Below are 15,076 nucleotides of genomic sequence, written 5' to 3' on the forward strand. Positions count from 1 at the left end.
TGATTCTTGAGAAAGAGAGAAAGAAGTTATGTAATGTATTTGAGTTTCAGCCGACAACATCTTGTATCCAGCACATGTCCATAACCCGAGGTAGACAAAAATGCTGGAGAAACTCAGCGGGTGAGGCAGCAACTATGGAGCGAAGGAAATAGGCAAAGTTTCGGTTCGAAACCCTTCTTCTCGGAGAGAGGAGAACTTCTTCAAAGTAGGCATATCTTGAGGAGATTTCGCAGTGGAGTAGACAAAATGTTTAAGAAGCAACTGCAGATGCTGGAAAATCGAAGGTAGACAAAAATGCTGGAGAAACTCAGCGGGAAATCCTTGTCTCAATATCCTTTGTTCTTTCTTGCTCCTGAATTAGCCGAGAGTATTAGCGACCAGATCTTTGTTAGCGACTGCTGGGATAGATGGGAAAATTACGCCTCATGAATTTTAATTGCCACTTAACTGTTTGGGACACTTCCAATGAACCAGCACTGCCGCTCCTTCCTGTCTGTCTTGTTTGGTTGCTTTCATGGAATGAATCAGCTAACACCTCAGACAGTTTAGATGTACACATTCCACAGACCAGGCCACATTCACATTTGTAACAGATAATGTCAAATCAACAATGTCAATCATTTTGTTGCTGATGTTTGAAGTCTAGGTTTATCACTGTCACTTGTACCGAGGTACAGTGAAGAGCTTTGCATTGCATGCTACCCAATCAGGTCAGATAATACTGTACCGTCAAACTGGTGTATAATAGGTAGAGCAAAGTAGAAGATATAGAATGGAATGAGACATGTTGGAAGGAACAGCAGATGCTGGTTTAAACCGAAGATAGACACAAAATGCTGGAGTAACTCAGCGGGACAGGCAGCATCTCTGGAGAAAGGAATGGGTCTCGACCTTCTCCCCAGTGAAGCTGCCTGTCGCTCTGAGTTACTCCAGCGTCTTGTGTAGAATGGGATATGGTTTAGGCGAGGAAGAGAATGATTCCGTGTCCCTGCTTTCACAATCCGAGTGGATCTTTGACCTAGAGTTAAAAAAAACATTTAGCTGCAATTTTAATTCTGGTCAAATCTGCCGTGGTGAAAGTTGTTTTGTGCAAATTGCTTTTAATTGACCACAAAGATGACAGCATAAATGCCGGCACATTTTACTGGTGTATTTTACTGTGATCCTTGCAGCTGGAGGATTCTATTGTTTCTGCCGTTGTCATGGGGGGAGAGCTGGTGGAGGTATAATTATGGTGCAGGCAGCACCAGGAATGATTAGTACAGGTGTCAGGGTTTATGGGGAGAAGGCAGGAGAATGGGGTTAGGAGGGAGAGATAGATCAGCCATGATTGAATGGCGGAGTAGACTTGATGGGCCGAATGGTCTAATTCTGCTCCTATCACTTTTGACTCTATGAACAACAGACTAGCTGCCTGAGTGAGGGGAATCACACCTGCCTTTCCCAATACTTGCTGAATCCACTGACATATTTTTCTGGGTGTTAGACCAGCTTACAGTGGTGTTGGCACACACAGACATAGTGCTAAAATGGTGCATTCTGTCAGTGTAAATCCATTCAGACGTCGCTGCCCATGACACGTTGTTGTTGATGTGCTTTCACTGTGAATGGCGGATGGTACTGATGGTCATAGAAACATAGAGTTATAGTCATATTTGCATACCTTGGGTATCCAAGCAAAGAATTTCACTGTGACTTGTCACCTGTGACAATAAAGTATTCATTCATTCACCTTAAAGCTGTCCCCTCTGGCCTGGGACTGATACTGTAGTAAACAATGGCAGGGTGTTGATGTGGTGTGTTTTCACCTCTTCCTCCGTCACTCTGCTGTCTGTGCGACCATCACCTCGCCAACATCCCTTTCATTTGTACTGATTTAAAAAATATATATCAATATGTTTGTATTTGCCAAGATCGCTCAGAGCTGAACTCCCTCCAGCTTGTTTGTGGCAGGTTATTAGAAGATGCTCAGCTATCAAGGGGAGCTGGTGATTTGACATGAGGTTCCTTGAGAGTTCTGACAGTGAGGCAGTGGATTTCCTTTGGTGGTGTGTGTGTGAAATGATGTGGGTATGTGGATGGTGCTGGGGCCACGCTTTACTGGCTCCGTCAGGCCGTGATTAATGCTCCTTAAAGGCAGAAGCATTCTCCCTGAAAAACAATGGCTTTCCTGCTGTGCTCCTAATGTACCAAAGAAAAACTTGATTAAGGATTATACGCTCCTCATTTGTAGATGCTTCTCTTCATTTATCTATCTTGAATGAATGAATGAATACGTTTATTGGCCAAATATTCACATACAAGGAATTTGCTTGGTGCTCTGCCTGCAAGTGACAACATGACATACAGTGACAGTTAGGAATGACACATAAAACATTAATAATAAAACATTATTGATTAAACATGTGAATTAAATAAAATACCAGAGCAAAAGGAGGCTACAGATTTTTGGTTATTGAGTAGAGCTACTACTCGTGGAAAAACGAGTTTTTATGTCTGGCTGTGGCAGCTTTGACAGTCCGGAGTCTCCTTCCAGAGGAAGGAGTGATTCAAAGAGTTTGTAGCCAGGGTGAGAGGGGTCAGAGATGATCTTGCCTGCTCGCTTCCTAGCCCTTGCAGTGTACAGTTCGTCAATGGAGGGAAGGTTGCAGCCAATAACCTTCTCAGCTGATCGGACGATTCGCTGCAGTCTCCGGATGTCGGTGGCCTGGGAAATGTGCCTGATACTGTAGCCAGTTGTTGTTAAAATATTAATATATCGGTACATGAGTCTAGCTGTGCCAATGGAAGAGTTTCCTGTTGGTCACACGGACTGTGGCGTGGGCACCAAGGAAGGTGACCACTGCTAATTAAACACAGAGAACGTTTTAGTTTAGTTTAGAGATACAGCTCGGAAACAGGCCCTTCGGCTCACCGAGTCTGCACCGATCAGCGATCCCCGCACACTGACACTATCCTCCACACACTAGGGTCAATTTACACTTATGCCAAGCCAATTAAGCTACAAACCTGCACGTCTTTGTGGTGTGGGAGGACACCGAAGATCTCGGAGAAAACCCACGCAGACCACGGGGAGAACGTACAAACTCTGTACAGACAGCACCCGTTGTCGGGATTGAACCCAGGTCCCTCGTTGTTGTACCAGCTTCAAAGTCGTCTTGTTGAGTCTCATTGTCTACATTAGTTTTCACCTCACCCCTAGCTGACAATGGCCTGTTTCCTTTATCATCGTCACTTTTGTGCATATCTTTCATTCATTTGTTCTATATCTCTCTACATCACCGTCTATATCTCTCGTTTCCCTCTCCCCTGACTCTCAGTCTGAAGAAGAGTCTCGACGCAAAACGTCACCCATGACTTCTCTCCAGAGATGTTGCCTGGCCCGCTGAGTTACTCCAGCATTTTGTATCTATCTTCGGTGTAAACCACATCTGCAGTTCCTTCCTCCATGTTGCGTGTATTGTTTGAATGGGGGTAGTAACAAGATATTGGAGTGATCACCAGGGTTGGCAGCTGAGTGGAGACTCGTTGTTTGGGAGCAGTGTGATGCTGGAGGAAGGGGGCTGTGGCGACTGGACTGGAGACTTCCGCTCACAGAGCAGCTCCACGCACACACGGCCATGTAAAATGTACAAACCCACTCCATCTGGTGACCAAACCTCAGCAGTGTCGTAAACAACAGTGCTGATGAAGGCCAGTGGTCGAGCCGCTGCCTCACAGCGCCAATGACAAGGGTTCCATCCTGACCATGGGTGCTGTCTGTGTGGAGTTTGCACGTTCTCCTTACGGCCACTTGGGCCTGTTTCCACACTGTATCTTTCTGAAAAAAGAAAGTACCCTGGTCTGATGGTGAGGTGCAGTGGGGCAAGGCTGTCAGAGTCTGGAGTCTAGAGTTGTCATATGTCCCAGTTAGAACAGTGACATTCTTACTTACAAAGAGATTAAATAACAATTACACAAGATCAAAAGTGTTTTCCAGGAATGAAATTAAAAATAATAATATTTTTTTTAATGGATGACCATGTTGAGGCAAGTTCATGTATTTTCAGGCAATATATATTGTTGGGCAATAATTCTTAGATTATCAAAATGCCATACTTCAGAGATATCTCAAGTAACAAAATGATTCTATACAGTCTATCAATATAAATAGAGATGTATTCATTTTTAATTTGTATAAGGAATATTATAAATCTATCATGTGTTAAATTATGGTGTAATTTAGTGCGTTGGACAATTAATGGAATCATTAAACACGTGATGCCAACTCACAAGCAGCACGCATCCTAATATCAGTCACTTTTAATGGAATACAAGGATTGGACCAAGAATATATACCTGTCCCACTGAGTTACTCCTGCATTTTGTGTCCACCTTCAGTGTATAACCAGCATCTGCAGTTCCTTCCTACACATGTCTATCTAATATATAACCAGCCGAAGGTAGACAAAAATGCTGAAGAAACTCTTGGGTCTCGACCCGAGACGTCGCCTATTCCTTCGCTCCACAGATGCTGCCTCACCCCTCAGTTTCTCCAGCATTTTTGTCCACCTTCGATTTTTCCAGCAACTGCAGTTCTTTCTTAAATATAACCAGCTGATGTTCTCACAAAGTTTCAGGTTGATTCATGTGGAGAAACGATGGTTGACGTTGGGAGGTCATTTTCCAGACCTTAGATGCAGAGCTGGGTAGGATGGAGGGGGTGAACATGTACAGGGAACTTGTATGCCCTGACTGAACAACTGCTTTTCATAGTACATCTTACCAAGGGGCAAATCCAAGCTGTCTTTGCGTTACCCCACATACTTAGCACACTTATATCTCCCCCCTCCCTCCCTCCCTCTCCACCTACATTCCTATTACCTACTAGACTTTGTCCTGCCTCTCCTCTCTTCCAGCCTCCCATCTCCACCTCACACTATAAGCAGATGAAATGTGTAGGAAGGAACTGCAGATGCTGGTTTAAACCGAAGATAGACAAAAAATGCTAGAGTAACTCAGCGGCACAGGCAGCATCTCTCGAGTGAAGGAATGGGTGACGTGTCGGGTCGAGACCCTTCCTCAGACGAAGATGCTGCCTATCCTGCTGAGTTACTCTAGCATTTTGTGTCTATTCCCACTACAAGCAGTCCCACTAATCAAGAATCTATCTATCTATCTCTGCTTTAAAAATACCCACTGACTTGGCCTCCACCGTTGTCTGTGGCAAAGAATTCCACAGATTCACTCCTGACTCTGACTCTGACTAAAGAAATTCCTCCTCATCTCTTTGCTAAACGATGTTGCACAAACATTGGCAACCTTCCATTACCTCTTCCGTTAACTGTGAAGTTGAATGAAGTTGAATTATGTCTGCAAAGTGTTGCTAATATCCAGTACCTTTACAAAATCCTGGTCACAAATCCCATTCTCTGATCCCAGGGATGATTGGGTTAACTTACGATGAGCGTTTGTTGGCACTGGGCCTGTACTCACTGGACAATAGCAGATTTCTTGCTATTGAGGGAGCGCAGCGTAGGTTCACTAGGTTAATTTCCGGGATGGCGGGACTGTCATATGTTGATAGATTGGAGCGGCTGGACTTGTATACTCTGGAATTTAGAAGGATGAGAGGGAATCTTATTGAAACATATAAGATTATTAAGGGTTTGGGCAGGAAACATGTTCCCAATGTTGGGGGAGTCCAGAACCAGGCGACACAGTTTAAGAATAAGTGGTAAGCCATTTAGAATGCAGATGAGGAAAAACTTTTCACACAGAGAGTTGTGAGTGTGTGGAATTCTCTGCCTCAGAGGGCGATGGAGGCTGGTTCTCTGGATGCTTTCAAGTAGATAAAGCTCTTAGGGATAGTGGAGTTAAGGGATATGGAGAGAAGGCGGGAACGGGGTACTGATTGTGGATGATCAGCCATGATCACATTGAATGGCGGTGCTGGCTCGAAGGGCCGAATGGCCTACTCCTGCACCTATTGTATATTGTCTAATGAATGAGGGGGGACCTCATTGAAACATACAGAATAGTGAAATTGGATAGAGTGGATGTGGAGAGGGTGTTTCCACTAGTGGGAGTGTGTCTTAACATGTTGGTGTTGGAAGGAACTGCAGATGCTGGTTTAAACTGAATATACACACAAAGTGAGAGGAATAGATCGGGTAGATGCACAGAGTCTCTTGCCCAGAGTTGGGGAATCGAGGACATGGGTTTAAGGTGAGGGTGAAAAGTTTTAATAGGAATCTGAGGGGTAACTTTGCACACAAAGGGTGGTGGGTGTATGGAACAAGCTGCCAGAGGAGGTAGTTGAGGCTGGGGCTATCCCAACGTTTAAGAAACAGTTAGACAGGTACATTGATATGACTAGTGTAGCTGGGACATTGTTGGCCGGTGTGGGCAAGTTGGGCAAAAGGGCCTGTTTCCACACTGTATCACTCTATGACTATGACTCTAAAGAGCTGGAGTAACTTGGGTCAGACAGTATCTCAGGGTGTTGTTGCTCTTGGTCCTGGACTGGACAGGAACAAGACATGTTGAGTGTGTGAAACCTGTGCACTACAGGACCAGGGAGGAGAGGAACATATGCAGGAGGCCCACTAGATACTGGAATTAAAACACAAATGAATTGTAATTACCATGGACATGGTTGATTTATTTGCCAATTAGGCACAAGTGGGCTAAATGTGTGTTTCTTCTTAATAAAGAACACATACTTTAAAATGTGTGGGAAGAAACTGCAGATGCTGGTTTATACCCAAGATAGACTGGTTTATACCCAAGTAATAATCTTTCAAAACTCTTTAGATTCTGGAGTAGTTCCTGAGGATTGGCGGGTAGCAAACGTAACCCCACTTTTTAAGAAGGGAGGGAGAGAGAAAACGGGGAATTACAGACCAGTTAGTCTAACATCGGTAGTGGGGAAACTGCTAGAGTCAGTTATTAAAGATGGGATAGCAGCACATTTGGAAAGTGGTGAAATCATTGGACAAAGTCAGCATGGATTTACAAAAGGTAAATCATGTCTGACGAATCTTATAGAATTTTTCGAGGATGTAACTAGTAGCGTGGATAGGGGAGAACCAGTGGATGTGGTGTATCTGGACTTCCAGAAGGCTTTCGACAAGGTCCCACATAAGAGATTAGTTTACAAACTTAAAGCACACGGCATTGGGGGTTCAGTATTGATGTGGATAGAGAACTGGCTGGCAAACAGGAAGCAAAGAGTAGGAGTAAACGGGTCCTTTTCACAATGGCAGGCAGTGACTAGTGGGGTACCGCAAGGCTCAGTGCTGGGACCCCAGCTATTTACAATATATATTAATGATCTGGATGAGGGAATTGAAGGCAATATCTCCAAGTTTGCGGATGACACGAAGCTGGGGGGCAGTGTTAGCTGTGAGGAGGATGCTAGGAGACTGCAAGGTGACTTGGATAGGCTGGGTGAGTGGGCAAATGTTTGGCAGATGCAGTATAATGTGGATAAATGTGAGGTTATCCATTTTGGTGGCAAAAACAGGAAAGCAGACTATTATCTAAATGGTGGCCGACTAGGAAAAGGGGAGATGCAGCGAGACCTGGGTGTCATGGTACACCAGTCATTGAAAGTGGGCATGCAGGTGCAGCAGGCAGTGAAGAAAGCGAATGGTATGTTAGCTTTCATAGCAAAAGGATTTGAGTATAGGAGCAGGGAGGTTCTACTGCAGTTGTACAGGGTCTTGGTGAGACCACACCTGGAGTATTGCGTACAGTTTTGGTCTCCAAATCTGAGGAAGGACATTATTGCCATAGAGGGAGTGCAGAGAAGGTTCACCAGACTGATTCCTGGGATGTCAGGACTGTCTTATGAAGAAAGACTGGATAGACTTGGTTTATACTCTCTAGAATTTAGGAGATTGAGAGGGGATCTTATAGAAACTTACAAAATTCTTAAGGGGTTGGACAGGCTAGATGCAGGAAGATTGCTCCCGATGTTGGGGAAGTCCAGGACAAGGGGTCACAGCTTAAGGATAAGGGGGAAATCCTTTAAAACCGAGATGAGAAGAACTTTTTTCACACAGAGAGTGGTGAATCTCTGGAACTCCCTGCCACAGAGGGTAGTCGAGGCCAGTTCATTGGCTATATTTAAGAGGGAGTTAGATGTGGCCCTTGTGGCTAAGGGGATCAGAGGGTATGGAGAGAAGGCAGGTACGGGATACTGAGTTGGATGATCAGCCATGATCATATTGAATGGCGGTGCAGGCTCGAAGGGCCGAATGGCCTACTCCTGCACCTAATTTCTATGTTTCTATGTTTCTATAGACAACATGCTGGAGTAACTTAGTGGGTCAGGCAGAATCTCGGGAAAAAAAGACATTTCGAGTCAGAACTCTTCTTCAGATGAAAGTAGAAGTGGGGGTACTAGATAGAGTCAAGAGTCAAGAGTGTTTTATTGTCATGTGTCCAAGATAGGACAATGAAATTCTTGCTTGCTGCAGCACAACAGAATATGTAAACAACTTAAGGTAACATTATTAACTGAAAATAGCCTATGACACCTCAAACCCTTTGCAAATGTAGATTAGTGCCTCGGATAGGCACTGCTTGCTACTTTGATATTAATTGTTATCAGAGTGAGGGAAGGTCACCACTCACAGATCTTTTCCAAGGTGACGTCGGAGAGAGGTGACGCCTTGCAGGCCTTGCAGGCCGTGTGCAGAACACTTGTCTACTCATGTTTTAGAACATAGAATATCATAAGGTCATACGGAATAGGAGTAGAATTAGGCCATTCAGCCCATCAAGTCTACTCCGCCATTCAATCATGGCTCATTCTTCTGAACGCCACGAGTACAGGCTCAGTGCCGACAAACAAACATAGAAGAGTACTGAACTGTCCGTACCAAACATGACGCCAAGTTAAACTCATTTCCTCTGCCTGCACGTGATCCATATCCCTCCATTTCCTGCATATCCACGTGCCTGTCTAAAAGCCTCTTAAACGCTACTATCGTATCTGCCTCCACCACCACCCCTGGCAGCGCGTTCCAGGCACCCACCAGCCTCTGTGTTTAAAAATAACTTGTCCACTCATCTCCTTTAAACTTGGTTGCTCTCGCCTTAAAGCTGTGTCCTGTAGTGTTGAACATCTCCACCCTCGTAAATAGGTTCTGACTGTCTACCCTATCTGCGCCTCTCATAAATGTTATAAACTCTATCAGGTTTCCCCTCAATCTCTGGTGTTCTAGAGAAAACAATCCATGTCTGCCTGACTTCCTTGCAGCTAATAGCCTCTAATGCAGGCCTCTGTATTTCTGCCTCTAGTGCGGCATCTCTAGTTCTGCCTCTAGTGCAGACCTCTCTATTTATGCCTCTAATGCAGGCCTCTGTATTTCTGCCTCTAGTGCAGACCTCTCTATTTATGCCTCTAATGCAGGCCTCTCTATTTCTGCCTCTAGTGCAGACCTCTCTATTTATGCCTCTAATGCAGGCCTCTCTATTTCTGCCTCTAGTGCGGCATCTCTAGTTCTGCCTCTAATGCAGGCATCTTTACCATTTTATTCTTGTGCTTTTTGTCTGCACTTGGTTTAGTTCTGAGTGCTGGTGATTGACTGGCAGGTACTAAGCATCCAGTAATTGTACGTTCCACATAATCTCCCACCATTGCCTCATCTGTGAAAGTCTGGAGATAAAGGTTTTTGTAGTGTCATTTTGTTTAAAATGTCGGCTAGTTTTTTTCGTTTTTCACAAATTGCCCTGTTTACTGGAAGCATTCGTTCTGTAGTTGAATCTTCACCGGTTTGTAAGACAGAGGTGCAGAATTTGAGAAATGTATGTGAAACATACATGGATAGGACAGGTTCAGAGGGATATGGGCCAAGCACAGGCAGGTGGGACGAGTGTTGATGGGACATGTTGGCTGGTGTCAGCAAGTTGGGCCGAAGGGCCTGTTTCCGTGCTGTAAGACTCTGACTCTGTGACTCTAATTAGACCATTGGGCTCATTGAGTCTACTCCACCATTCGATCATGGCTGATCTATCTCTCCCTTCTAACCCCATTCTCCTGCCAACTCCTCTTAACCTTTGACACCCGTACTAATCAAGAACCTATCTATCTCCTTTGTGTCCTGGGTCTCCTCCATTGTCAGAGTGAGGCCCAGCGCAAACTGGAGGAACAGCACCTGGGGCAGCTTACACCCCAGCGGTATTGACTTCTCTAACTTCAAGTAACCCTTGCTTTCCCTCTCTCCATCCCCTCCCCCCTTCCCAGTTCTACCACTAATTCCACTGTCCTGATTAATAATACTGTTTGTAAGCCTCGTTGTCACCTTTCCTCAGCTAACAATGAACCATTCTACATTTCCTGGATCATCCTCTGGTTTGGTCTGATTCTCCTGCACCTATTTTTCTGTTTCTATGATTTGATCTGTCGTTTTCCATATCTCTAGACTCCCTCTCCCCTGACTCTCAGTCTGAAGAAGGATCTCGACCCGAAACGTGGCCCATCCCTTCTCTCCGAAGATGCTCCCTGTCCTGCTGAGTTACTCCAGCGTTTTGTGTCTTCTGAGGTGTTTTGTCAAGTCAAGAGTGTTGTTTTCAGGCTTATTGTTGACGTTTCGAGGTGGTTTGGTGCTAATTCTGCTGTTTAGTCAGAGCAATGTTAAACATTTTTCCTTTTTCTCCATAGAAATACAAAGAGCATGAAAAGTCGGTCATGGTGAAGGAAATAGACGGCTTTCAACTTGTCAAAAAACTGGCAAAGGACATGGAACAAATGTTTCACAATAAAGCTGAAGCCGTCAGAGTAAGTGCGCCATAAACCCGGCGATCCTTTCCCTTTGCCAATGTGCCTTGCCCTCAAAGCCTGCTTGTGGTACAGTTTGCATCCGATAGATTGCTGAACCTTCAAAGGTAATACGGTATTCTGAAAAAAATTAATGGTGACAAAGCGTTTTCCTGGCTGCAAGTGCGTGCAGAAATACTTTGTTGTGTTATAGACTCTTCATGTGATTAGTGCAAATTGAATCTGTATCTGACTGATAAAGACATAATCCCCAGACTTCAGCTACCCACCAGCTGCACAAAAACACATGCACTCATTCTCAAAGACAGTTATTGCACATTCTAATCTAACCAATTATTTTTTTATTGCATTTAACGTATTTACTACAGCTGGCAATAAAACAGCACACTCACACTTTCTGCTGAGGTGAATGAGTTTAAAGAGAAGAACTAAGACGCTGTATAAAGTAGTCCAGCATCAAGACAACGATGCCAACCAAGATGCCGTCTCCAAACTAGTCTCACCTGCCCACATCTAGACCCCGTCTTTTTTCTTAGTTTATACGATACGATATGATACGATGGCACTTTATTGTCAGACCGAGGTGTGAAATTTGTTTATGCATACAGCCATACAATAAAATAAAGAACACAACACACAATAGAGTCCAACATAAAACATCCCCACACAGCAGAATTAAAAAGTTTCCCACTGTGAGGGAAGGCACCAAAGTCAGTCATCTTCCTCTGATGTTCACCCGCGGACGGGGCCTCCCGAGCCCTCCGCAGTCGCCGCTACGGGCGGCCCGCCGTTCAGGCCCGCTCGCCGGGATGATGGAACTCCGATGTCGGAACGGGAGGCTAACCTCAGCGGCTTGGACCTCCGAATCGGCCGCTACCCACCGGAGTCCGCGGCTCCCGACGTCCCCAGGCCGTGCCTGGGGCGGAGATTCGCGCTGGCATCCCTCGGCAAAGGGCCCCAGGGACTCCGCGATGTTGAGGTCAGCGCCGCGAACCACAGCTCCGCAATGTTGGAGCAGCGGGCCCAACGCTCTGAAGCTTCAAACGGCGATCCAGGTTGGTATCGCCCGCTCCGCGGTGAATCCAGCTCCGCGCCGCCGCTGCCGAAACTCTGGTCCGGTCCCCGGTCTCAGGTAGGAAAGGCCGCTCCGATCCAGTTGGTAGGCCACGAGGAGGGGGGCGAGGACGCGACTCGGAGAAATAGTCGCATCCTTGCCAGGAAGTGACTTGGAAGCGGTTTACCCCTTACTTTACCCCCCCTCCCCCACATAAAAGATGATGATGTTTAGAGATACAACGTGGCAACAGACCCTTCGGCCCACTGACTCCGCACCGACCAGTGATCCAAGGGACAACTTACATTTATACCAAGCCAATTAACCTATAAATTGTACGTCTTTGGAGTGTGGAGGAAACTGGAGCACCCGGAGAAAACCCACACAGATCATGGGGAAAACGTGCAAAAGCCATACAAACAGCACCCGTAGTCAGGATCGAACCCAGGTCTCTGGTGCTGTGAGGCAGCAGCTCTACTCACTGCGCCACCGTACCGGCCAGGGCGATGAGAGGTTATGGAATGGGTTAGGCAGGATGAGGGCACTTGTGGAATAGAGTTTGGGACGGACACTCACCATTAAATTAGACAAACCTCCTGTCAAAGTGATGCTGTTTCCCAATTATCAAGTGAAATGACTGCATGAGACAGCAACAGCATAATCATCTTTCATCCACGTGTGAGAAAACCATCAAATGAAACTCTTTTAAAATTGCTTTATGACGTAGGATTCATCATCATTAGACAATTTGTAATTTTCCAAATTGCATTCATGTTCTTGTGTTGTGAAACCTTCATAACACAGCAGTGAGCTATTGATTCTTCTCCTGAGATGAGCTGTAAGCTTTCAAAATAATGATATCATAAGTTCATGTGATAGGAGTAGAACTAGGCCATTCGGCCCATCAAGTCTACTCCACCATTCAATCTTGGCTGATCTACCTCTCCCTGCTAACCCCATTCTCCTGCCTTTTCCCCATAACTTCTGACACCCATACTAATCAAGAATATATCTAAATCTGCCTTAAATATATTCACTGACTTAGCCTCCATAGCCTTCTGTGGCAAAGAATTCCACAGATTTATCACCCTCTGACAAAAGAAAATTATCCTCTTCTCCTTCCTAAAAGAACGTCCTTTAATTCTAGTCCTAGACTCTCCCACTAGTGGAAACATCCCTCCATGCGTGCCGATGTATAATCGTCCACACTGAGGCACTAAAGACCAACATCTTACCCTGTCACTAACCTCTAGGTGTAATAGCTGGAGATACAGTGCCATACGGGAGAGCTTGTTAGAATAACAGGAACTCTGCTAATATTTTTAGAGCTCTTACTGCCTTTGATCTAAGAATAGAAGGCATGAGTGACAGAAACATAGAAAATAGGAGCAGGAGTAGGCCATTCGGCCCTTCGAGCCAGCACCGCCATTCAATATGATCATGGCTGATCATCCAGAATAAGTACCCGTCCCTGCTTTCTCCCCATATCCCTTGATTCCGTTAGCCCCAAGTGCTAAATCTAACTCTCTCTTGAAAACATCCAGTGAATTGGCCTCCACTGCCGTCTGTGGCAGTGAATTCCACAGATTCACAACTATAAATCAATCAATCAATGTTGATTCATCAAGAATGATAACGCGTTGCCTGTTGATTTCCATGGCAGCATCACATTTTGCTGCTAATATTTGTTGCTGAGATCATGTTTCCAGCTCAGGGGTGATAATGGATCACTCTTGGTGTTGGCTGTAGACAGCGAGAGGAAGCCTTTGTTGTATTTAACGGGACAACTGCAACAGCACTGCCACTTCTGGAAAGGCCCTGCATTACAGTTTGACAGGGATTCTCTCACCTATCTTAAACTGAGAGATTGCGAGTGATATCAGAGAAAAGGAACAAAGACAAAGAAAGAAAAGGATTGTGTGGGAAGGAACAGCAGATGCTGGTTTACACCGACGATTAGTGATCTTGATTAGTACAGCTTTGGGGCCCCACATCTGAGGAAGGATGTGCTGGCTATGGAGACAATCCAGAGGAGGTTTACAAGGATGATCCCAGGAATGAGTAGGTTAACCTATGATGAGCGTTTGTCAGCACTGGGCCTGTACTCAATGGCGTTTTGAAGAATGAGGGGGACCTCATTGAAATTTACAGAATAGTGAAAGACTTGGATAGAGTGGATGTGGAGAGGATGTTTCCACTAGTGGGAGAGTCTAGGACTAGAGGTCACAGCCTCAGAATTAAAGGACGTTCTTTTAGGAGGGAGATGAGGAGAATTTTCTTTCGTCAGATGGTGGTCTTCTTCTTCTGTCGTGTGTCTTTTAGACCTGCAGCTCCGTTGAGGCGAGCCAGGCCAACGTGTCATCGTCCAGGTCAATCAGACTTCGTTCACCATTCGGTGGCCAGTGTTTGGGGCAACTGGTGACAATGTGCTCCACTGTCTGTGTTGGGTCCCCACACTTGCAGGAGGCGCTGTCCACGAGGCCCCACCTCTTCATCACTACTCCATAGCGTCCGATGTCTGTCCTCAAGATGGAGGTGAATCTGTGGGATTCTTTGGCACAGAAGGCTGTGGAAGCCAAGTCAATGGATATATTTAAGGCAGAGATAGATAGATTCTTGATTAGTACGGATGTCAGAGGTTACGATCAGCCATGATCACAATGAATGGCAGTGCTGGCTCGAAGGGCCGAATGGCCTCCTCCTGCACCTATTTTCTATGTTATGGGGAGAAGGCAGGAGAATGGAGTTAGGAGGGAGAGATAGATCAGGCATGATTCAATGGCAGAGTAGACTTGATGGGCCAAATGGCCTAATTCTTCTCCTATCACTTATGGACTTAAGATAGGCACAAATGCCAGAGTAACTCAGTGGGTCAGGCAGCATCTCTGGATAGAAGGAATGGGTGACATTTCTCAGTCTGAAGAAGGGTCTCGACCAAAAACATCACCCATTCCTTCTCTCCAGAGATGCTACCTGTCCCGCTGAGTTAATCCAGCATTTTGTGTCTATCTTTTAGAGAAAATGATCGATTGATTGATTGAAATATACAGCATGGAAATAGGCCCACCGAGTCCACACCGACCAGCGCTCACTGGTTGACACTAGTTCGATGTTATCACACTCTCTCATCCACTCCCCACACACCAAGGGCAATTTTCAGAGGACCAATTAACTTGCAAACCCGCACGTCTTTGCGATGTGGGAAGAAACCCACGCGGTCACAAGGAGAACGTGCAAACTCCACACAGAGA

At 45.5% G+C, this 15,076-nt stretch overlaps 1 protein-coding gene across 1 annotated transcript in view; it reads left to right on the plus strand.

Annotated features, from left to right (window-relative positions):
* Nucleotides 1-15,076, plus strand: part of cacna2d3 (calcium voltage-gated channel auxiliary subunit alpha2delta 3) — a 437,296-nt gene that overhangs the window by 87,473 nt on the left and 334,747 nt on the right. The window contains exon 3 of the mRNA XM_033036559.1: nt 10,655-10,771. Within this exon, the coding sequence (XP_032892450.1) occupies nt 10,655-10,771 (117 nt within the window). The remainder of the gene's footprint in view (nt 1-10,654; nt 10,772-15,076) is intronic.

The sequence above is a fragment of the Amblyraja radiata genome, chromosome 18 (genome assembly GCF_010909765.2).
Source record: "Amblyraja radiata isolate CabotCenter1 chromosome 18, sAmbRad1.1.pri, whole genome shotgun sequence".
Lineage (NCBI taxonomy): Eukaryota > Metazoa > Chordata > Chondrichthyes > Rajiformes > Rajidae > Amblyraja > Amblyraja radiata.